General features: G+C 39.3%; 1 protein-coding gene across 10 annotated transcripts in view; it reads left to right on the top strand.

Annotated features, from left to right (window-relative positions):
* Window positions 1-26,163, top strand: part of kif1aa (kinesin family member 1Aa) — a 149,654-nt gene that overhangs the window by 4,495 nt on the left and 118,996 nt on the right. For all 10 annotated transcript variants that reach the window (XM_057840193.1, XM_057840189.1, XM_057840194.1 and 7 more), the window contains exons 2-6: window positions 3,800-3,976; window positions 24,315-24,388; window positions 24,478-24,660; window positions 24,738-24,803; window positions 24,864-25,042. In XM_057840193.1, coding sequence (XP_057696176.1) covers window positions 3,871-3,976; window positions 24,315-24,388; window positions 24,478-24,660; window positions 24,738-24,803; window positions 24,864-25,042 — 608 coding nt within the window. In that variant the 5' untranslated portion in view covers window positions 3,800-3,870. The remainder of the gene's footprint in view (window positions 1-3,799; window positions 3,977-24,314; window positions 24,389-24,477; window positions 24,661-24,737; window positions 24,804-24,863; window positions 25,043-26,163) is intronic.

Below are 26,163 nucleotides of genomic sequence, written 5' to 3'. Positions count from 1 at the left end.
TCGTAATCAATCACAATTCAAACCATCTATAATATATGCCATATTTTTCTGTAAATTATTGTTGGAATGGAAAGATAAGACACAAGACGGATATATACATTCAACATACGGTACATAAGTACTTTATTTGTTTATTATAACAATAAATCAACAAGGTGGCATTAACATTATTAACTTTCTCTTAAAGCGATTCATGGATAGAAAAACTTGTAGTTCTTAAAAGATAAATGTTAGAACAAGTTATAGAAATTTTATATTAAAACCCCTCTTAATGTTTTCGTTTTATTAAAATTTGTAAAATTTTCAATCAAAAAATAAACTAGTAGCTCGCCATTGTTGATGTCAATAATTACGCCATGCTCACTCCCCAAACCCATACAATCATTTGGACCCAAGCGCCAGCAGAGGGCGCCAAACAACAAAAAACAAGTAACAAGCGGACATCACACTGCTGTCATTTTAATCTGTTTGAGCGGGGCATGTGCGTTAATTGCGTCAAATATTTTAACGTGATTAATTTAAAAAAGTAATTACCGCCCGTTAACGCGATAATTTTGACAGCCCTAGTTTCAATTCAATTTCTAATTGTGTCAAGCTATTTTTAAGTTCTAGTTAAATTTTAAGTTAGTCTAAATTGTAAGTCCTGATAGGATTTTGAGTTTTTGCAGTGTTCAAAATAAATGTATGATACCTGCTGTACCGGAGCACATTTGGGACCACTTTGCTACTTGGTGTTTTATCCAGCAATGACTACTGAGCTAAAATTGACAGTTAGCATTATTAAGTTTTTATTTTACACACTCATCACTCTACAACGCTATGTTTTCACAGATTAAATAAAGCCTGTAAGTAAGACACGTTAGCCATGCATCGACAGTGGTCATAATTAATAGAAACCTAGCCCTCCGCAGGGCTAACGTTACATGAGCGAGTGACAGTTAATCTTATTTATTAGCGCTTAGAAGTCTACTGCTTTAAGATGGCGGTTGTTTACTAACGCTGCTGACTCTGTCCTTTCGCATCTAGTTCAACATACATGTGATCTCTATGAGACGCGTTTTTAGCAACGTCGGCGTCATTTGTAGCGGCTGTTGGCTGCACTAAGTATTTATTTATTTATTTATTTTTTATTGCTTCTTCCTCTACGCACGTGACATCAGCGCGTTGTCCCGCATTAAAAGTAGTCCGGGCAAAACGTGATGCTTATAGCTGTCAAAATGAAACGATTACTCGAGGTGAATAAAATTACTCAAATCAGTTTTGAAACTCGCAGCTCTAATACAAAGTATCACGATATATCACCATTTCGATATTTTGGAATCGCGTATGTAGTCCCGGGCCTCAGCATTAAATATTATGTTCTCCTCGATATATACTTAAAACTTATTAAATATTTCAAATATATTCCTTTTTTCCACAACCTCCCCCACCCCACCCTCTGTCTTAGCAGAGAATGGTTTGACCTCGCTCTGGCGCACTCAAGGCTATACTACCTACGTGCCCTGAAGCAGAAAATTAAAATCTGTCATTGTTATAAACTCTAAACATGGCGAGTCGTCATAAATCGGGTGCACAGAAAAGAAAAGAAAAAGAGATGATGATCATAGAGGTGAATGAGAAAAAATGTTTTTAAAAGGGGGACAAGAAGCCAGAGAATTAGGGCTAGAGTTGGCTGTGGACGGTGATGTCACCGATCACCGTGACCAAAGCCCGATTCAAGTTTGTCACCGGCCGCTTGTAGCCTGTTGAGCTGCGGTATGACAGGACATGCGCTGCTCGAGTTGAGCCGAAGAGAGAGAAGGTGATAGGAGATCAGGGATATATGTTAGTCTGTGGGGAGCAGGTGTGCGAGGCTGAAAAGACTCCGGTCAGGCGGCTGGATTTATCTTGGGTTTACATTATAGCAAACGCTAATACGAATCTATCACCGAAACAGCACAAACAATCTACCCATGCTTTCCATTGAGCGTGAGCTTGCTCAAAAACTGGATTTCACTAATTTTATAAATGGCTTTGCTGTCAAAAAATCTACGCGCATCACTGTTTTAGGGCTTGATAACTCCAGGGATGTGGAGGGGGGGCAGGCACAGGATGTTTAGTTGTACTGTTTGGTTGCTTATCACTCTCAGTTGTATTGTATTGTAGCCTACATGGGATAATAGATGGAAATTGTTTCTTTCTATTGTGTCACATCACATTATGGTCTGTTAAATTTAACTGTCCATCTCGAATTAAATAATTTGAAAATGTACAATGCTTGCAAAGCGTTAAAAGTACTGCGTATGTTGTTGTGATAAGCCGGTGGCAGGGGTGTGGTGGAGGTGCCCGGGGACAAGAGAACATTATTGGGTCCCTGCAAGTCTGTTGACAGCCCTGGACACAGAGAATGGAAATCTGAGTGCCCGATTGGTATGAACAGTTTTAATGTATCACATACTCCCATTGTGATCATTCAACATGCCTCTTTTATTAGGAGAAAGCAATGAACGGGAAGGGTTTGGGGGGGCAGATAAAAGAGAATAGGAGAGAGAGACAGAAGAAGCACAAACAACAACAAGATAACGCCTACACTAACTATGAATATGTTGGTTCTATCGTTAGCTAGTTGTATTTACGGTTGACACAATGCAGGGGGGCCTGATAACCAAGGAGAAGGGGGGGGGGGGGGGGTCAGAAAGACGAGTGATTGTCAGGGGTGAAGTGCACACAAATCAGCCATGTGAGGTGTAAAACCCTGTATTTGTGTTAAACCCTTGTGAGTGTGGATATGTTGGCATCCTATCCTATGCTACCTGATCGCCAATCATAACACCGAGTCTCTTTTTGAGTGTGTCTAATTGCACCTCGTCATGTGTGAATCCAATCAGACATGAGATAGTCCTGCCACGGGTGGAAACGCCGCACGGGAGCCACCCCAGGGCCACGGCCCTTCCCCAGCCAATCGGGCGGGGGGGAGCAAGCCGGGCGAATGAATGTTCATTCAATAGTAGACGTCCAATCCATTTGAAGTGGATGAATGAACATTCATTCGCTGCTACCCTCCCACTTCAAATGGATTGGACGTCTACTAGCGATAAGTTCATTTCAGCTCGTAGCAAAGGTATGAAAAGCAACTGAAAAGCATTACCCCTTCCAAAATGGGTTAAGGACGGCCATGTTGGTAGGGGCGACGTTCCCATTAAAGTCAATGCACTGACATTAAAATCAGGTCATAGCTAGCTTATTTCTCAACTAATTTTTTCAAGATTATTTTATTAATGCCAAAGCATCTGCTAATTACTCAGTAGCTGCCATTGACAACACTAGACGTCCAATTCATTTGAAGTGGGAGGGCGGCAGCGAATGAAGCCATTGTGCATTTTTTTGACTCATGTGACTTATAGTTAAAAAAATATCATGTTAGCTTTTTTCTATTCTGTATCTGCCATCATCCTTGCTATGCTCTCACTGTAGTTGGGCCGTACCGCCCTTCCTCCAGCGGTTATTGATGACGATCATCATTAATTCGATTGGCAAGGATGAGTCACACGTTTTCCCAACACACATTAGCGTGACGGCATTGTGGCTTTTAGATTCTGCGAGTTCCGGGAATGTGTCGCTCTAATCGCGTGTTTTAGCTGCTCCGGCACTTCTTTTGTCGCTGCTCACTTTATCGCACGTCTCCATGGCGGCTGCTGACCCTGCACGAGCCGCCATTGTCCCAAACATCCGCTCCCAGGGTCATGTTCAATCTGTAACGCCGGGACGTCTTCAGTTGTGATGCTAAAGTCACTCACTTGTTGTTTGATTCTTTTTACAGAGCGACGGTGAGCCGAACAAGCTAGCGGGCAACGCGCGGGAACCCTCAGGTGCTAAGGAAGGCAGAGCACCATGTCGGGGGCCTCTGTGAAGGTGGCGGTCCGAGTCCGCCCTTTCAACTCCAGGGAGATGAGCAAAGAGAGCAAATGCATCATCCAGATGTCGGGAAACACCACCAGTGAGTTGAAAGCACACTCATACTGTATTTCAACAGCACCTGTGTTGTTCTGATCAATAACTACAGAATGCACAGCAATGCATTTTTAGTGATTTGTTGTGGCGTGAAATGTCACCTTTGGAATTTCCATAATGCGTTTTGTCAGCCTACATAAACAAGGAAGTGCAACAAAGTGGCCTTGGCGGAGGTCACCGCTCTGCTTGAGTGCTGTTTTATGGATTTGTCAATTGTATTTACATGGCGGTAAATCTCAGCGGCAGTTACTGTATGTCAAGGCTCAATAGGAAGACACCTTTAGCACCTCGGTTAAGAAAATGCTATGTGTTATATCAGGTGACAACATTTATGATTGAATAAAAATATAAATCTTATTGTAACAATGTAAATAATGCTAATAATTAGGACTGCAGCTATCGATTATTTTAGTAGTCGATTAATCATTAGCAGTAGTAGTATTCAGCAGTCATAGTAGTATTTGTTTTATTTATTTATTTATTTATTTATTTATTTTTAAATTCTATCCGTGATTAAATGCGATTTTTATGTATAATTTTATTTCCTATTTCGTTTGTCTTTTTTTTTTTTTACGTTCTATTGATTTTAATGTGATTTTTATGATCTTCATGTGATGTAAAGCACTTTGAATGGCCTTCTGTTGAATTGTGCCATATAAATAAAATTTGCCTTGCCTTGCCTTGCCGAATCGATGAACTAGTTAGTTCGAATAATTGAGTAATCAAATAAGAAACATTAAAAATTAAAATACCTGAGCTGAGCTTCAAACGGTATTAAAAAAATAAATAAATAAATGAGGATCTATGTACAATAAAAGTGCAATTGGCTAACTTACATAGCAAAAGTCCGCTAGCTTAAATGATATAAAATGCAAAAAAAAAATGAAAAGCCTTATATAAGCCTTATAATAAAGGCAACACATGCTGTATGTAAAAAAAAAAATTTTTTTTTTTTTTTAATAAATAAATAAATAAATAAAAGAGGATCTATGAACAATAAAAGCTTAACTGGCTAACTTACATAGCAAAGTCCGCTAGCTTAGCCTTATATAAAGCCTTATATAAGCCTTATAATGAAGGCAACACATGCTGTATGTAAAAATATATATATATTTTTTCTCATAAATTAAAAAAATAAATGAGGATCCATGTACAATAAAAGCGCAATTGGCTAACTTAGATAGCAAAAGTCCGCGAGCTTAAATGATGATTTTTTAAAAACATTTCTCTTGACAAATTGTTCAGACACATTCCCACAAATAACGGCTAAACATACCTATAAACTAAATTACGAATGCATTAAAAAAATAACATTAGCTCAAACAAAAACTTACAGTATGTTTGTCTTAACAGGGAGCAGCTGGATTCAGCCTTGTTAAATGAGGCAGAGTAGAGAGCAGTCCTATCCACCCAAATCAACACAACTAAATGCAAATACTTTCGAAACAAACTATTACAACGGCACTTTAATTAAACGAATACTCGAAGGAGCAAAATTGAATTTGAATCTTTTTTTTCTAATCGAATACGTCAGTTAATCGATCAATCGTTACAGCACTACTAATGATACTCTAATACAGGGGTCGGCAACCTAAAATGTTGAAAAAGTCAAATTGGAGCAAAAAAAAAAAGAAAAACATACAGTATGTCTGGAGCCGCAAAAAAAATTAAAAGCCTTATATAAGCCTTATAATGAAGGCAACACATGCTATGTATCTACAGTATTTTAGCTAAATCAGCCAGATATCAAAATGGCTAAATTGGCTACAAATAAAGCCTTTATGATTACTAGAGGCGTGTGAAATTTCCGATTCTTAAATTATTTGCGATTCGGCTGCGGAACGTTCGAGAATGATTCACAAACATCCAAATTCCGGTCATTTTGTTATACCAGATAAAGCGGAACTAAAACACAGCGCGGTCTTCGGGACGCAGTGAGGAACGGACCGAGAGTAAATATCATGTTCAACTCATGCCGCGAGATAAAAAAACAATAATACAGTACTTGATAGCTGACAGCCGCTACAAACAACGCCCAGTTGCTCGTTGCTACAAACACACGGGCACATAATGCTACGGTAGATATCACATATATATAGAACTAGATGCGAAATGACAGGCGACGGCGGCGTTAGAACATGTATAGAGAACTAGATGCGAAATGACAGACTTGTAGCAAACCTAATTAACTTTTTAATCTAAAATACTCCTAAATTGGCAAAATCTTGGCTTGAATCTATCTTCAAATAATGAAACAGTTTTAAAACTTTCACACGTCGAAAGTAGACTGAAGGGAAATTATAGAATAACGGGAGCAATTTTCACAACTTCAACGGCTGATTCACAACATTAAAATAATTGAATGTAGTTTAACACTAGAAGTCCCAGTGAATTCTGGATCATGAGGATTTGCCATGGGAAAGGCCAAATCGCCCTCTGCTGGGCATTCTAGTGTTAAAGCTGTTGATGGAGAATGGGGACTTGAGTATTTTATTTACTGTTTTGAACTGTTAACTTGATACTGAAATAGTTGTTTGGTTTAGCCTGAGAGGATTTTTGAACAATTTTGGAACTGATGTACGAAACATTGAACGCAGCTAATAGCTGAGGGGAGGGGTGGACCATCAATAATCGATTCATAATCGAATCGTAGCCTCTGAATCGTAATCAAATCGTTAGGTGCCCCAAGATTCCCTATCTCTAATGATTACTGTATATTCCGAACTATAAAGTGCACCTAAAGCCTTCAATTTTGTCAAATGCCGACAGTTGTCCTCATAATCCGATGTGCCTTATATATGGATCAACATAACTTAATCATGGAATGACATTCCATTTAGCTTCGCTCCATCTTGTGGATGCATAACGCAATTCCAGCCACTACTATTACTACTACTACTACTACTACTACTACTGCTGCTGCGCCTTATAATGCAGTGCGCCCTATACATGAAAACAGTTTTTAAACAGGCCACTCATTTAAAGTGCGCCTTATACTCCGATGCGCTTTATAGTGTGGAAAATACAGTAAAAGTTTTTTTTCTCTGCAATGAATCCTATAGAGAATGGCACACTACGTGACTACTCTGTTGTACAATGCCGCCTCAAGTTTAACTTCATTACAATAATAATCAATTAGAAAAAAGTTTGTGTCATGTTTTTCCTCCGACAGAAACCATATTAACTCATTCACTCCCAGCCATTTTCACCGGAGCAAGGCCCTTCGCTCCCGGCCGTTTTACTGGACTTTGACTGATTTTACAAGGCCCACAGAAAATTCTGTTCTATTGTTATATAAACATGTAACACACCAAAAGAAAGATTAGACTCTCTTCTTTCGGCAGAAAAAAATAGTTATTATCTTTTTCCATTCTTTAGAAATCAGCATTAGAAAATAGCTTAGTTTAAGCAATTTTCCAATTTCTGATGAAAAAAACAGAGAAATTGAGCTTTTTGTGAAAGCATACATTTCAAATATAACTGACTTATACACAGCTATTTTTTGCTTTAGGTACATCCCAAACATCTGAATAATGTTTTCCTTTTACAAAATAAGATAAACAACAAGATAAATAGAGCTTTTGATAGCAAAGTAACAATTTATTTACACATAACTAACTGAAAGATGACGCTGTTCTGGCCGCGACAGCCGGTTAAACGTTTCCCTCATTGCCGTCTGTCTCATAATGATGAATTTTTTTGAGTCTCTGCGGGCTCTGCTCGCGAGCAGCACAGACTCAAAGACATCGTCCGCTGCAGTAGTGGTCCCGGTCGTTCTGCTCGGTCGTCCGCCGCCTGGCATCCATTCGGTCATCTTCCGCTGGCGACCGGCCGTGCGGCTTGGCCGTTCGTTGCCATTGAATCGGGTTGCGGGTCTTACCAAATGCGCTACTGCCCTCCAGTGGCCAGTTTTACTGCTTTAAAATGGATTTTCAGCTTTGTGCTTTGGAGCTAAATTGAATCACGACCCAGATATGTCTTTTTTGAAAAAGGGACACTAAAAAAATTAAAAATAGAACGGATTTATACGTTTTTGGGAGCAAATGAGTTAAAACTAAAAATATATTTTACTTCCTCATTTTTTTCCACTTACAAACATTTTTTAAAAAGCTCCAGGGAGCCACTAGGGCAGCGCTAAAGAGCCGCGTGTTGCTGACCCCCGCTCTAATAACTCTACTAGACAATAACATAATGATCATGTGACTATCTATATACCCTACCCACCGACGTCACAAAACCACGTGCTCGCTGTGTGGTTCCGCCCACTTGTCCGTCATTTTGTCTCTGTATTAGCATTGTTTTCAATTGATCGAGGAATTTAAAATGCATTTCATGGAAGACCCGGTGCTTTCTGATGCCGTAAACTCACTGGATGTGTTGCATAAAAGGCGTTATGTGGAAAAGCTTCGTTCTATACAGTCGCCAGATCCATATTTGATGCCCAAATCGATGTTTTTCGACCCACTGTCTTCGCCCTGTCTGCCTGACATCTGCTACGCCGATATTTACAATTATCTTGTCCACACAAAATCAGCCTATTCTCACGAAAATTTGAAAAACACTTTAAGAGCTTGGAGGCTTATAAATACTTCGTTGCTGGTTGGGTGAAACATGTCCTCGTCCACGAAAATTCGGCAGGAATCTATCTTGTGCTTGGAAAGGTGAGTTACGAAATTTTCAATTCAAAATCTTTTGTTATTGCTAACATCCACTGTCAAGTCTAATGTATTTCATGTCGTTTGTCAATGGAGTTAAGGCTTTTAATGTTTATATGGTTTAGCGATAGCACTCTCACTACATACATACGTGTATGTTGTCGGCGATTAGCCTAGCAATGATCTTAATTGTGGTTATTTGTCAGCCCCGTAGACGAGGCCAGTTTCTTTCACTTGGTACCAGCTAAATATTATTAAAAAAATAACGATGGTGGAAGAAAGGGAAGTCACAAACATCTTGAATTTGAAACTATGTCGTACTACGTCGTATGTTGTCGGCGATTAGCCTCGCAATGATCTTAATTGTGGTTATTTGTCAGCCCCGTAGACGAGGCCAGTTTCTTTCACTTGGTACCAGCTAAATATTATTCAAAAAATAACGATGGTGGAAGAAAGGGAAGACACAAACATCTTGAATTTGAAACTATGTCGTACTACGTCGTATGTTGTCGGCGATTAGCCTCGCAATGATCTTAATTGTGGTTATTTGTCAGCCCAAAACCCTCTAAGTATATCTTAAATGCATCTTACCGGATATAAAATGACTACTACATAGTCTGTGGTGATTTTTTGGTGCCCAGTTTTCACGTCGAATTGCAGCCGTCCATTTCGCTCTCCTCTTTGAATCCCTCGGAATACGGTAAAACTTCAAGTCTCTCCTTCCATCTTCTCTGTTAGTGCAACCAACAGCCACACACGCCTTCACCATTTTGATTATTAATGTTAAGGAGCAGAAAAACACGCCGTAAATAGGAGAAATGTACGTAGCCGTAACAGGTTAACACTATGTTTTGACGGACAAGTGGGCGGTACCATTCAGGAGAGCGGAGTTGTGACGTCACGTGGGTAGGGTCTAAATACTACAAATGAAAAGGAGGCAACCACGACCCAAATGCTCAAATTTTCAGTCCAAACACAAAGGTTTATTTATCAGTACAGAACGTTCAGAAGCTGACACTGAAAAACTACAGCAATAGCTGGAAACAAAAAAAAAAAAAAAAAAAAATGAGTGTCATCACCACAATAACAATAAAAGCATTGGTTCCAACATAAATCGAGGCAAAATGCTTATAAGAGGTGGTAGCAGAGAACGTGGCAGGATACTAGATGAACTGACAATAGACGAGGCAGACACAGTCGATTTACACACAGGGTCGCAGGTGGATACAATCAGCAAAGGTGGAAGATAACTACCAAAATAAAAGCCTCCATGAAAAAACTCACTACATTACAAACCAGGTCCTGCAACAAATTAAATTTGTATGTAGAGGTACTGCTCTAAAAGTCGCACCTGAGTATAAGTTGCAGGCACAGCCAAATTATGAAAAAAAACTTATAGAGGTTTTTCAATGTCATATGAATCGTGACTTGTTTCCGCCCAGGTGTAGACCTTCCTCTATCTTGGACCTTCTGGCGGCGTCGTTTCCCACACGTGGGCAAAAACGGAAATTTCCGAAAAATGCAACGATTACTAGCCGTAAATAGAGACAGGACATTATGTTAGCTTTCGAGCTGCCACATTTAAATTACCCTGACAGACATACTGTATATAATTTAGGGCTGTCAAAATTATTGCGTTAACGGGCGTTAATTAATTTTTTAAATTAATCACGTTAAAATATTTGATGCATTTAACGCACATGCCCCGCTCAAACAGTTTAAAATGACAGCAAAGTGTCATTTCCACTTGTTACTTGTGTTTTTTGGTGTTTTTCCGCCTTCTGTTGGCGCTTGGGTGCGACTGATATTATGGGTTTCAGCACCATAATTATTCAATTATATCAACAATGGCGAGCTACTAGTTTATTTTTTTATTGAAAATTTTACAAACTTTATTAAAACGAAAAAATTAAGAGCGGTTTTAATATAAAATTTCTATAACTTTTACTAACATTTATCTTTTAAGAACTACAAGTCTTTCTATCCATGGATCACAGAATGTTAATAATTTTAATGCCCACTTGTTGATTTATTGTTATAATAAACAAATACAGTACTTATGTACAGTATGTTGAATGTATACAGTATATCCGTCTTGTGTCTTATCTTTCCATTCCAACAATAATTTACAGGAAAAATATGGCATATTTAATAGATAGTTTGAATTGCAATTCATTACAATTAATTAATTTTTAAGCTGTGATTAACTCGATTAAAAATTTTAATCGTTTGACAGCCCTCATATAATTACCTGATAAACACCAGGAGTACTTACACCAACCAAACTTTAAAAGCCTCCAAATGCCTTGAGGGCTAGAAATACTTTGTAGCAGGATTCGTCAAGGAGCTTTTATTGGCGGAAAACATGTGAGATGTTTACATTGTCGTCAGTAAGGTGAGTGAATTTTTCATATACACTGCCCACACGTAGATTAACTTCAAGCAGACCTGTCGCCAGACGGTAAATAAGAAATGCATGCGATGGCACAATAAATATTCTCATGTCTTGTCATTGCAGTATTTTAAATTGGTCCACTTGACACCACTGGAAAATTTTATCAATAAAATGTGCAGTATTTATCTTTCAATTACCTTTTAATCTATATATACTGCTATTTATTTCACCACTAGCTAACTTCTCAACCTTTATGCACCTTTTATAACGCACCACACACATCATACTCCACTTGGGGAGCTTCAGCAAAGGACGTCGGGATGGCCGGCTGGGTTGAAATTCCATGCAGCGGTCCCACTGCCCCCAAGCCGAGCTCTCCTATTTTAATGCATACATTGCACTACCCACACAATCCCATCACGGTGCTGGGTAATGGCTGCCAGCCCCTCTTCCCATCCCTGAAGGCCGGTTGATGGGGGCCCTGGATCCCGGGATTGGCGGTGGGGCGTTGTAGGGTCGGTTGCCGATGGGCTTACACTCACAAGGGATTCACACGATTACTGGTTTCTAGATCACAGAGCTGATTTGTGTCCACTCCACCCCTCCCAATCACTTATTTTAGACCCCCCCCTTCTTTCCCTGGTCAACAGGCCCCCCATGGTGTCAACTGGAAATGGATTTAGCTGACGATAGCGCCAACATATTCATAGTTTAGTGAATGCATTCAATGTATTTCTTGTTGTTGTGTTTTTTTCTTTCTTAATCTTGTGTTTCTTTTCTTTTCCTCTGTTCCCCCATAACCATTTCCTGTTCGCTACTTTGTCATAAAAAACGAGGTATGTTGAATGATCACAATGGGAGTATGTCATACTCTCAGTGTGACACATGAAAACTGTTCAGACCAACAAGACACTTTGACTTCCAATCTCCGTGTCAAACAGCTGAACAGGACAGGCTTAAAAAACAAAAACAAAAAAACCCAGACTTCCCAACCTTTATAAAATATTTTCATAACATTTGTAATAATATGTCGACTGACAACTAGTTGAATGACACCTCTTTTATATCTCGAGGGGGTCTGTATCGCTTTCACTGGCACAAGTTAACTTTGAGGAGGGTGGCAGGAACCCTGCCACACACAAAAAACTACACATGTTGTTAAATCCATCTGCAGGTGACTGAGAGATTGATTTTGATTGATTGATGATTTTATGACACTGTGCGGGTGTGCGCTGGTCCTCATGGGAAATGCAGCGACGGTCCTCATGTGAAACGAAGTCTTCCTTAAGGCAAAACATTACCGCTTTTGTCCACAAGCGTCGCTAAAATCGACAAAAAATTAAAAGTTACCAAGTGTTGCTTTAAGTTATTAATTCGAATTGCAATTATTTTAATTTTGCATGAAGGAAAAACACAATCATAGAATCAGGAACGGCCGCCGTCTCCCGCATGCATTTCTTCATATGCAGGCCTTGGTTAAAGGTCTGCAGTCCACCCGTCTTTTGTTCTGGGTGACAGAGAATTGTTGCTTTTCTCTCCTGCAATGAATAAATACAATGAATGAATAAAAACTGGTTAAATGCACATAAGTTAGTCCGAAAAATACTGTACTTGAATTACGAGACTAAATTAGAGAGAAAAAATTTTAATTAAAGAGAAAAAAACCTCTATTAAATAAAAATGTGATTGAAAAAAAAAAAATTCCATGTTTCCCAGCCTATTTGCGAATTGCTACTGGTGAATCCACCCATTTGCTGATATTACAGTATATGCTTAAAGTATGACCTTTTTTGCTGTTTTTGCCCATGTTCTGAAATATGATAGAAAAAGCCCAACTAATAGAAAAGTACTGCTTTGCCACTAACGTTTGTCATCTTTAGGTGGTTATAAAACATTTGAGATTCCAACCGTAAACCTCAGAACTGTGAGGCAGACAGGCTAACTGCTCCATCACTGTACTGCCTGTGCTGAAGATTAATCAAACTAATATGCTGCTCTTTTCTGGAAGCTTTTTACCGTCACTCTGCACAAGCGACATAATCCGGTCCCGGATTAAACGCGCATTTGACAACCAATTTGTGTGTTTCCATGCAAAAAGGTACGCCTGTCTTTTTAGCTTTGCCTTGGGAGGAGACACTGGATACGTGGTCTGCTCGACAAGTTAAAGCCACACATCAATAATAGATGAAACCTTGTAAAATATTTAACATTCGGCCTAATTTAAACCCACGCCCTCCCTTGTTGTGTCACGGCTGACTAGACGACAACATTGCTTCTCAGCTTTGTGACTTTTTGATTTTTTTTGGGGGGGGGAATGAAAAACAACATGAATGGTATGTCATCCATGCTATTGATTAATTAGCAAAAAAAAAAACAAAAAAAAATTTTTTGATAATCGATGAAACTTTTAGACACTGTTTTAATTTTTTATTTACATTTTTATTAAAAAAGGGGGAAAATCTATACATATGCTTTATTATTAATTAGGGCTGTCAAACGATTAAAAATTCTAATCGAGTTAATCACAGCTTAAAAATTAATTGTAATAAATTGCAATTCAAACCATCTATAAAATATGCCAATTACCGTAATTTCCCGAATATAACACGCACTTTTTTTCCCCAAAATCAACTTGTAAACTCATGGTGCGCATTATAAACGGGTACATGGATGGAGACAGAAATATATATGTATTACATATATATATAAACCGATTTTTTTTCATTGACACGGCCACGTTGTGTTGAAGAAACGTATGCGGCGACCCGTTGCCGACCATTACGGTACGTGACGTCACCATTTTGTTTCGGTAATACTTCACACTAATCGGCCGAATGATTTCGTCTGTGTTAAATTCTGCTTTTTTCACTCTTCATAAAGCACAGAATTTAGTTTCTTGAACTCATTTGAGTCGACGTTTATTGCAGCTCCACAATTCGGAGCATAACAAATGTAAGGACACACACTTCCTGTGTCCGTCAACTATATCGGTCCCTCGGGAAACTCAAACCCAAATAACAATAGTTCAGTAGTTTTACCGTATCAATCCATGGAAGAAACATTTATTCATCATGAGGAAACGAGCAAGTTATACAGCAGCCTTTAAAAGAAAAGTCAGATCCGTTTTGTTTTCTCCTAGATTCTGGTAAGTTGGAGAAGTTGTCAAATCATATTATTACCGTAAATATTGTCAGTTTACGGTAATGTTTTGAACTACCAATGTGCTATGCTTGTGCTGTGTTTCACCAGTCAGTAAAATGACATCTCTGTATCTGTACATGAGCTCTGTTTTCTTGTATTCTTCTATTTATTGGTGCTAAAATTAGGGTGCGCGTTATAAACGGGTACAATAATTTTCCCCAAATTTTACAAGTAAATTTGGGGTGCGCATTATACACGGGTGCGCCTTATATTTGGGAAATTACGGTATTATTGGAATGGAAAGATAAGACACAAGACGGATATATATACATTCAACATACTGTTCATAAGTACTATATTTGTTTATTATAACAATAATTCAACAAGATGGCATTAACATTAACATTCTGTTAAAGAGATCCATGGATAGAAAGACTTGTAGTTCTTAAAAGATAAACGTTAGTACAAGTTATAGAATTTTTATATTAAAACCCCTCTTAATGTTTCGTTTTAATAAAATTTGTAAAATTTTCAATCAAAAAATAAACTAGTAGCTCGCCATTGTTGATGTCAATAATTACACAATTCTCATGGTCATAAAATCAGTCGCACCCAAGCGCCGGCAGAGGGCGACAAAACTCCCAAAAAGTAACAAGTGCACATGACCCTGTGCTGTCATTTTAATCTCTTTGAGCAGGGCATGTGCGTTAATTGCGTCAAATATTTTAACGCGATTAATTAAAAAAATGAATTACTGCCCGTTAACGCGATCATTTTGACAGCCCTAATTCCTTTATTTAAAGAAAGTTTGTAGTGTTTACTTTGTAATCGCTGTTTTCGCGGCCATTTTTAACACAAAGTTGCAATTTTTGATGGGGTGGAAAATTTGACAGAACACCGGGCACACGAGGAGGGCAATAAGCCAAGTATAGCGCTCTCCCGGCGGGGAGGTGTGTGACAAGCCGCCTGTCGTCGGCCGAGTGGCATTCTCGGTGGACAAGGAGCATGTCAGCCACAAAATGCAAGCCACCTCCGTACTAAAACTTGTGCCGTGCTCCCAGTATTTGACATAATACAAAACACGATGTTTATTCACTTCCTCGTAAGTCCAATGGTCCCACAGTTGTCGCATTCTTTTTTTGGCCGATCTCGGGGTGAACGGGAACTTTCTGAAACCCAAAAAGGCTCACACGCCTCTTCCTGGTGCAGCTACAAAAGCCTGCAGCTGTTTGGCTGGCGTGATGCGAAAAATAAACAAATTAATCCGCAAAATCAGCTGAATTCGCAGTCCATCTAATGGTATAATTCAATGCTTTATTGTGAGATGCTGACCCGTGTGACGTCACATTCGCATTCATCCTGAACCGGAGACTGGAGCCGGAAGTCACTCATTTTCATGGCGCGGGATTCAAAAATTGAATATATAAAACGATCGCTTCCACACACATCCAAGCGGTCCATTTCATTCAGGAGCATAAAACCCCGCTTGAAATATGATATAAACATGCGTTTTGGTACTGGTGCACGATAATTATTGGTCCGACAATTATCGGTCCGATAATAGGAATTATGATGTCATCCCGATAAATCCAATAACATTTATAATAGGACCGATAATATGTACTGTTCTGGCTTTACAGTTTCTAGTATGGGAAATCAGTTGACCATTTGCGGGCCATTGCTCCCACCTGCTAGTCAGAATAATTCACTGCATCTATTTTTTTTGTTACAGTAGTTTGGTTCAATCACTTACACATTAGTGTGTCTAGCGGGAGCATTGCCAGTCGTGAATGCTTTATGTTACGTTTCCACCTCGGAAATATATGTAAGTATTTTATGTTTACTATAACATATGGATGTGCAATATATGTTTACATCTGTGGTGAAGGGTCATATGTACAGAACTTCATAAGTTGTGTTATAGAAGCCAGCCAATGCTTTAGTAGCTCAAGTTAGTGTGCTATGCTATACATATAATAGTTGTGTATATAAGTTTATTGTGCAGTTTGTTGTATATTGAGTAAGCCTGTCGCAATATGCAATAATTCCATTTATCGCGCGATAAATAAAAATGAAGGCGGTAATTTTTCCGCTGAGATTTATCGCCTACGATTCCTCGTTCCCAACTGCGCAAAATGCATCTTCGTTCCAGGTTCGGCAAAAACTAGCACCGGAGCCAATCATTCCCATTATATCCTATTGTTCAAAGTATACCGGCCGCGTCAGTGCTCCGGAGTGACTGTGGACCATCTATGGCGCGCCGGTGTTGTTGACGTGTGGGCACTCCCGTCAGGAGTGACATTTCACGCGGGGCGGCTATAGATAATGCTGCAAATATTGTTAATTCAGTACGTGACACAGATGGATTCGGACCACAAATAGGATGTCTTGCTCATGTAGTAAACCTAGCTGCTAAGAGAGCTGTAGCAATCCACAGTGGGCCTTGCCTCAATTTACAAACAGTAAAGATTGTTCTCAGCACTTTTATACAAATTTTTTTCAGATCAGTAAGAAGTCAGCACATAAATATTATGCACTAAAATGCATGTTTATATGATGGCAATTTAATTTTTGCTCGTTAGCAAAAAACAACAACAAAAACAAAAAACCGAAACAAAAAATATAGTTGTTATTTTTTTACAGAGCATTGAATGTATTGAATCTGATCGAAAATCGTGTCCTCCGTATCAAAAATCGTACTGAACCATGACTTAACTCTATCGTTGCATCCCTATGGAACACCATTGCAGAAGCTATGACGAGAAAAGTTTTCATTTGCCTAAATGCTTAAGTTATTAAGTGCAATTTTTTTTTTTTTTTTAAAAACACATTTTATTTATTCTGTGTTTCTGTGTGGTATCAATATTGTTGTTTTTTACTTAAGAAGCATGGTCTATTGTTTTTAGTTGTGATTTCTTATAAAGTATTTTTGAATTTAAGAGTAAATATTTATCGCGTTTAAATGGGTGTACTTGATCTATTAATATATACTGTATTCTCACTGTGTTATTGTTAATTGGTTAAAAAAAATTGGGGGGGGCGCAATAATATCGCATATCGCAATAGTTTATGAGAATAATTATCGCACACTAAAATTTGTTATCGCGACAGGCCTAATATTGAGTATTGAATATGTGTAGTTTTCTGTTGTAGTTTCACAATATTAAGACTAGTGTCTTCCCATAAAAGCAAGGAAAGACCAAGCCTTGTGGTTTACGGAAGTGCATTCATTCTTAGCTGGCTGTCGGGCAGTGCAGAAGTGAACCGCACCGTTTTGTTCATGTCATTGTGAAAAATCTGATGAGATCAAAGGCAAATATATGTTGAATGCGCCACTATTTTTTTTTTAACCTCCAGGTGTTCAAAAACTCAGGTTATACATTTAAAAAATTATATATTTATTATCGGTTATCGATATCGGTATCGGCTTTGAGGAGCAGGAAGCTATCGATATCAGTTTCAAAAAATGGATATCGTGCACCCCTACTTTTTGGTGTCATACGCACTTTAATTATGTTTCAGTGCCATTGACTGTGCGCGACGTTCAATCCATTTTGATTGTGACGATTTGCAGCGATTGAATGTCTAGCGTCGTCAATGGCACTGAAACGTGATCAGCCTGGCGACTGTCCACTCAAAAACACTCTCATAGCTGTTCAATGTTGAATAAAAGTGTCTGAAATGCATATGTGGTGAGTAGATGTGAGCGAGTTCATTGCTTCTGCAGTGTGGAGGAGTGACAGCGGCGGCATATAAACGTCTCCTTGTGTTTGTCGCCATCCTGGTAAATGGGCTGCTTCCCACATGCCAAAAGAATGGCAGACATCTTCTTTTTTTTTTATAAGGGTAGGGCTGTCAAGGGGTGATTTTTCTCCCACGCCAAGATGAATTAGGATGCGAGGCACTCAGTTCAAGCAATAATGGGCCTCTTGTTGAAGAGCCCTTAGAATTTGGAGCGGGAATTCCTAAAGTGAAAATGGCAGGTTTACTTTGTTTTTTTGGGTTGAGACTTTTTTGTTTTTGCGAGCTTTACGTTGGATGTCTTAGGTTGTGTGTTTAATATTGTGGCTGGTGCACGTAGAGCATCAGCTGCTGAACCTTATGGAAAGAGGTACATGCGGTACATGGAAGGACGTGCTCAGCGTACTAATAGCAGGCTGCACAGTGGCGTCATCACTGGGAGAGCACGGTTACGGGCATTGACGTCAGCCAGCGAGTTCATCAGAACGTCTGCCGCTACAGGTCACGTCCTGAAATGATGAACGAGATGTTCATCTTCTAAATTTGTAGGCTGGTAATGAGTTTTTTCAGAAAGGTTTATGACGGCCTTTTTTTAATGACGGATTCCTCAATGTGTTGTTTAACAAAAAAAAAAATCTGTGTGTTTTTATTAGTAATTTATTAGTACTGATATTATTATTTGTTACAAAATAGAAAGTGTATAAATTAATGCATTTCATGAATTGTGTTTAATTTTTTTTGTTTCCCTTTTTATGTTTTACCCTGCAAAATAGTTTTTAGTAAGTCATTTCATTTGATCAAAAGAAATGTACAACAATGAGCATGTAAATAGTGATAAATGATATTTAAGGTATTTGTTTTATTCCTGTAATTACGGAATTTGCTTTTTCAGAAAATAATTGTACTCGTTTTCATGTAATTAATTTTTTTCAGTGAAGTAAAAATGTTTTATTTCTTGACATATATTTAATTGAAAGTAGCATGTTTATTACATGATAATAAACAATATATTACCTTTAGTATGCAAGTTTTATTAATGTAATTATTCACCGTTTTAGACTAGAATTCTTGTTTTTTATTTTTGGGTTTTTTTTTGCAACCCAAGTTCTTTTTCTTGTTGATTGATTTGAAAAAATATTTTTAAATTACCTTTTAAGTTAATTAGGAATGTACCGAAAGCAAAATTCTTGGCCGAAACAGAAAACCGAATATTTATACAATTGTTTTTTTTTTTTTTTAATTTCATTTAAAAAATATATAAATACCTTGGCACTATCACGAGGAAACTTTTTCACTCTCTCAAAAGCTTCCGCCACTGAAGGAGTTGGTATGCTGGGAGCGACTTCTTTGTTTCCCCATTTCTGTGAGATCTCTGATACTCACCATGTTATTCTACGTGTTTGTCAGACAAGTGGCTGATTAAACCTGAGGTGGAAAAATTCTTCAGCGTTGTACCCACTCAAGACACCTCAGCAGAACAGATTTTACAAATTTGCAAATTTCTTTAATGGCTAAAAATACTTCCAAACCATGGCTTTAAGTTGTTTTAGGCATGTTGTGAGTACATGAAGACAAAATGGATGACTTTTTGCTTCAAAAATAATTATTTTATTACTGCTTCCTGACTTAACTTGATTCATCTCAAGCTGTGTGCAGACGCACTCTTCCGAGCTCCCACGAGCAACTTATCTCAACCGATAAGCGCTCAGGGCCAAATCAGGGCCAGCAAACTCGACTCCCAGTATGGCTCCAAAGAATTTGAAATCTGGTGACTTGGATGAAATAAAATCCTCCATACAGAAATTGGAGGTCTCCTTGACTGGCTTGATTCAAAGCCAGAATCAAGAAAATCAAAGGAGAAATCAAGAAATCATCAGAGAGCTCCAGTTAATGCGTGCTGAAAATGAGAAACTCAAGCAGGCAGTCGAGGAGAGAGATGTTTGCATCAAAAGGCTGGAAATTTTGGCTGACGATCTCGACCAGTGCCGACGCGCAAATGAGCTCATCATTTCGGGATTACAACTGACGCCTAGCCCAGGTGATACAGTGGCGCAAGTGGCAATCGCTAAGCTGAAAGAGTATGGAATAAGCATGGAACCGCTGGACATCCGTCGCTGCTGGGGGGAGGGGACCGGCGACGGTGCTCATGAAGCTGGCAGACCACAAGACCAAGACTGCCCTGCTTAACCAGCGCCGCCACCTGATGGGGTTGAAGATTTTTTTGAATGACAACTTGACTCGCCAAAATGCCGAAATTGCAAGAAAAGCACGTCAACTCAAGAAAGCTGGGAAAATAGCCAACACCTGGGTCTTGGATTGCAGGATCCTTATCAAGATGCAAGATATGAAGATTAAAGCTATGAGGAGTCTCGATGAGCTGAGCCCACTCGAAAATTAATGATGACATCTGAAACCACACTTCGATTAAAACTGGATGAACAGATTGAAGAGTGCCATGATGGCCCAAATGATTAGCTTGATCCGGACCACAACTTCTACAATAGCATGTTGGATAACTGTAAATACTACACAGCGGACCAGTATAACAATTCTGTGGATGTGGACGATAAGATGAAACTTATCAACGGCATGAGTCTCTACAAGAATTTTGAACACATTAAGGATTATCTACTAAAGATAACAAAGGCTCTGACTTAAATTTGCACGGATGTAACATGGCACAAATGAATCGGGCATCTAAGGGGGGAGGGGGTGTTGCCTTGTTTGTTAATGAAAATTTTAAGTTTGAAATCCTACATGACACGTCAATTAGGATTGACAATCTCCTGGAATGTATTACAATTGAGTTCCTTATCCCCAATTGTAAAAACATAATTATCTGCTGTGTCTACCGAGCTCCTGATTCAAATGTCCAGCATACTGAGTATATGGAAAAGATACTGTTTAAATGTCTTTTGTTGTGGAGACATTAATCTTGTGATAAAATATGTAAAACATGTTGTTTGATTTTTCCAACAACCCCAATGGAGCTGCTTGACTGGACGCTGAGTTCTTGGAAACCCAGATTGTTGTTTGTGTTACTGTACAGTTTGTGGCCATGTGATGTATGTAACTGTACCATGTCTGATTGTGCGTCTTTAGCTGTATGGGGGGACGGGAAACTGATATATGCTTCCCCCCGTCTGCCTGTCTTTTTCTTCGGTTCAATGATACCGATGATGATGACAATAAATATTTAATTCATTCAACTAGTCTACAACTGTACTGTTTTGAGTTTATAAAACTTGTTCTTTAAACAAACTAAACAACAAAATCGAATAAGGAGGAGGCAGACTGTAATGAATCAGTTTTCTTTATCAAACAATTGTTCATAAATACAATCCAAATCTAATTTCAAAGCACACGCTCTTGTATGACAATTTACAGTTTGAATGGGAGTTTATGTTGACTCAAAGCTGTTATGTAAACAGGTTTATGTGTGTGGTTTCTTTATAAAAAGAAATGAGAGAGCTTTACTATTTAACAAAAACTCAAGTGCTAATATGTTTCTCCAAAACACAATACAAACGGGCACTTAAAGAGCATACGACACGAGAAAAAAAGTCTTAAATGGCATTATTATGTGAATTAGAATCATATTTTGAGACGATTCGACTATATACAACAATTTAGCAAAGCACAGATGACGAGAAATTAGCCTTTTAATTTGCCAGTTTGCCACGCCTACCATTATAGGGCTTTAGCGTCCCCAACAGGTGGATGACGTCAGCGGTAGACTGGTCTCATCGATTTTACTATTCAGCCCATTGAGGGGGAATTATTCAGAACGAGGAAAACGCGACGAAGAAAGCCGCCAAATGTCATTGTTTCAGTCTCTCTACTCCAATATTTTTACAGGATATTCTTTTTATCCAAGTATTTTTCCCCAATAGCAATATAAATGGCTTGAGAAGGACCAGTCAGCCAGTCGAGGGAGAACTATTCAGAACGAGGAAAACGCGACGAAGAGAGCAGCAAAATGTCATTGTTTCTGTCTCTTTACTTCAATATTTTTACAGGATATTCTTTTTATCCAAGTATTTTTCCCCAATACCGATATAAATGGCTTGAGAAGGACCAGTCAGCCCGTCGAGGGGGAACTATTCACAATGAGGAAAACGCGACGAAGAGAGCAGCAAAATGTCATTGTTTCTGTCTCTTTACTTCAATATTTTTACAGGATATTCTTTTTATCCAAGTATTTTCCCCAATTGCTAAATAAATGGCATGGTCATGACAAATAACAGTCTTGTGCTGAATGGAATATGAAATAATAAAAATGCATTTATTCAGGACGACATGGCAAAATTACTCCATAATGGTCAAAACTGTCGACTTCACCTTTACTGTCGCACCTCCCGAACTATATTTTATGACACCTAAATCGGACATATGTCATTTCCCTTCCCCAGCTTCGGAGAATGTAAACAAACCAGAAGGCGTGACAGCTAGCCGACATGCTAACCCGAACCGAGTGATGTTTCAAAGTCTTCAAAGCGGAAAATCACACATAACTATCCTGGATTATTTGACATGACGACCCGGTTGTCTATTGTTGTCGCGGATCGGCAAACCGCCCGGCGGAGAGCAATTTACAGTTCGTTCCCCGGAGGAGGGTGGCTGGAGTTGTTGTGCAGCTAACGGGCTGCTGCTAATGACCATTAGGACAGCTTTTTACATGCCTATCAATGATCAAACGTAAGTAGTCCTTCATTTAAAGGAAGTTTGTAGTGTTTACTTTGTAATCGCTGTATTCGTATTTGACATAATACAAAACAAGATGTTTACTCACTTCCTCGTAAGTCCAATGGTCCCACAGTAAATATCCACGGTGAATGGGAACCTTTTGAAACTCCAAAAAGGCGCATACGCCTCTCCCTCATACAGAATGATTTTTCTGCAGCCGTTTGGCTGGCGTGATGCAAAAAATAAACGTATTAATCCGCAAAATCAGCTGAATCATTCGTCCCCATACACAACAGTACGCTGTATAGTGAAGAGGACGTCTTCTACCGTACACGTCACAGCGCCCTCCTCCTCAATGCAAGACCGAAGCCGGAAGTCACTCATTTTCCTGGCGCGGGATTCAAAAAACTAAATAAATATAGCGATCGCCTCCACACACATCCAAGCGGTCCATATCATTCAGGAGCATAAAATACCGCGTGTATTATGAAATAAACATGCTTTTTCGTGTCACAGGCACTTTAAGACACTGATTAGCATAATTGCTAACTAGCTTAGCGCTCCGTGCTAAGTAGTCATTTCTCATCAACAAGAATACAAATACAATTGGCTTCATTTACTCACGTCTAATGGAGCCACACTGGATTTAACAACACAAAAGACTATCAAACTCTCAAAACTTCGTCATATTATTGATTTAGCAATCCAACCTCTCTTGTGCGCATCCTCACATTACACACAAACAAGGCCCCAAACGGGACGGCTCATGGCTGCTGGCAAAAATCGATGATCAAATTAGTTGGCAACTAATTTATTAATCGAGTTTAATCAATTTAGTCAATTAGTTGTTGCAGCCTTATTCACAGTAGAGTGATCCCTCGTTTTTTTTTTCAATGGGGACCAGAACCCACCGCAATAAGTGAAAAACCGCGAAGTAGTGAAGTCCGTAATGGCGTGCAACAGACACATAGCTGTGGCCAACTTTAAGCATGTCCAGTAATTGAACTTTCTTGTGCACCGTCATCATTTTTCTTTTCTTCTTGGGTTCGCTAGAGGATTTAGCAGGCTGAGGACGCTTTGGAGCCATTTTCCTTCGATAGCAGCAAGGTTAAACATCTCGGCCAATCAGCTTGCGATATTCCCGAGTGATGCTGGCCAGCAAATCAGAGCGGTGGAAAAAGAGTTGGGCGGGCTCTCCTTGCCTTCTGTTAGGGAACGGGCAGATTTTAAACCATATTTTCTCCATTATTTTAAATTTTTATGCATGTATATATATTTTTTTTGACTGAAAAAAAATCTGCGATTGACTGAAACAGCGAAATTCGAAACGCGAAGTAGCGAGGGATCACTGTATTCTGTGGTAAACCTTCAGTCAGAAAACTTTTTTAGCTATTTTCAGCAGATAGTTTTCGCTGCCCAATTTTCGGTCACATCTCTAATATTAATTGATTTTCATTTAATTAAACATTTTAGTAATTGACATAGTGATAATCACTAATGGTTGCAGTTCTTTTTTTTTTTTTTTTATTCATCCAGTTATTTACTGTTTTGGGGGGAAAAAAGATTCCCACTCATTTTTCCCATTCCCAATTATTTTTTTGCCTTAGCGTAATTGTTTTATTTGTTTGTTTATTATTGGAAACTTTGTATTTAAAATTTTTCTCCCATTTATTTTCTAACATGCTCTTTCGTCCTTTCGTCTCCAGCTATCATCAACCCTAAGCAACTTAAAGACAACAAGAGCTTCAACTTTGATTACTCCTACTGGTCACATACCTCGGTAAACACAAACCTACACCTAAGTGTTGTACATTGTTCCTATTCACAACCATTGTTCCTATTCACAAATGCTTTTACTGTTGCCACCAGCCAGAGGATGTGAACTACGCATCCCAGATGCTGGTCTACAAAGACATCGGCGAGGAAATGCTGCTCCACGCATTCGAGGGTTACAACGTCTGCATCTTTGCCTACGGACAGACGGGCGCCGGGAAGTCCTACACCATGATGGGCAAGCAGGACGTCAAAGATCAACAGGGCATTATTCCACTGGTATGCACTTATAGTGATGACTCATCAGTAAACATTCCACTATGATGTCACACTGAATGTCTTTTTACTCCTTATAGCTTTGTGAAGATCTCTTTACCAAAATCAATGACAACACAGACAACAGCATGTCCTACTCTGTGGAGGTAAGACCTCGCAACGAGGTGTACTTGGTGCTTCAGTGTTGACTCGTTGTGTTCTGGCAGGTGAGCTACATGGAGATCTACTGCGAGCGTGTGCGAGACTTGCTTAACCCCAAAAACAAAGGCAACCTGCGGGTGCGAGAACATCCTCTCATGGGTCCGTACGTGGAGGACTTGTCCAAGCTCGCCGTCACCTCCTACAATGACATCCAGGACCTGATGGACTCTGGAAACAAAGCCAGGTGACACGGACTTCCCATACAGGGTGTTCAGCTAAGCCTGTCACAATATGCAATAACTCCATTTATCACACGATAAATAAAAATGAAGGCGGTTATTTCTCCGCTGCGATTTATCGCCTCGCGTGCACGTGCGTGCGGCAGACGTGCTGTTAAAAGTTCGGATTCCTTGTTACCAACTACGCATAATGCATCTTCGTTCCAGGTCCGGCAAAAAAAAGCGCCGGAGCCAATCCGTTCCCATTATATCCTATTGTTCAGCCTATACCGGCCACGTCAGTGCTCCGGATTGACAGGGGACCATCTCCAGCGTGCCGAAGCCCGCCGAATGGTTTAGGCGATTTTCTATTTTTGCTGGGGACGCATCCGTCAAAATGCGTGGATCCAGGCCTGGAGTCAACAGCCCAGTGTCTTATTAACGGTTTAAACACCAGCGAACATGGACGAAGAAAGTCTCATCATGGAGGTGGAAAGTCGTGCGTGCACTTCCGGATATTTACAACGAAGTCCGTCAAAACATTGTCACCGACTTGGCTGCTACAAACAACCTCGCTTTGACAACGGACAGCTGAGTGGACATGATGAACATTGAGTGACAAATTAAGAGCGCTGTGCTTCAAACTCGTCCTGTTTATGAAAGTCGATTGTCATATGCTGGTGTTGTGCAGTAATGAGCAGACGTGACTTCTGTGGCGTTTGCTAACTTTTTTAATGTGCGCACACACAAGATATCATGAAATAGCAAACTAGATGTGCTACGTCCCATGCCATTGGCTACGTGAGCCCATAGTGAGTATGGGACACGTAGTCCATATACTATATCGATGAATTCTAAACTGCCATGACTGAATGGAAGTTAAGCAGGCCAAATCAGTCCATACCAGTGACTATAGATAATGCTGCAAATATTGTTAATTCAGTACGTGACACAGATGGATTCGGACCACAAATAGGATGTTTTGCTCATGTAGTAAACTCAGCTGCTAAGAGAGCTGTAGCAATCAACAGTGTGCCCCGCCTCACTTTACAAACAGTAAAGATTGTTCTCAGCAATTTTGTACAAAATTTTTTCAGTAAGAAGTAAGCACATAAATATTATGCACTAAAATGCATGTTTATATGAT

Source organism: Corythoichthys intestinalis, chromosome 7 (assembly GCF_030265065.1).
Source record: "Corythoichthys intestinalis isolate RoL2023-P3 chromosome 7, ASM3026506v1, whole genome shotgun sequence".
Classification (NCBI taxonomy): Eukaryota; Metazoa; Chordata; class Actinopteri; order Syngnathiformes; family Syngnathidae; genus Corythoichthys; species Corythoichthys intestinalis.
This window is presented reverse-complemented; position numbering and strand designations above follow the sequence as displayed.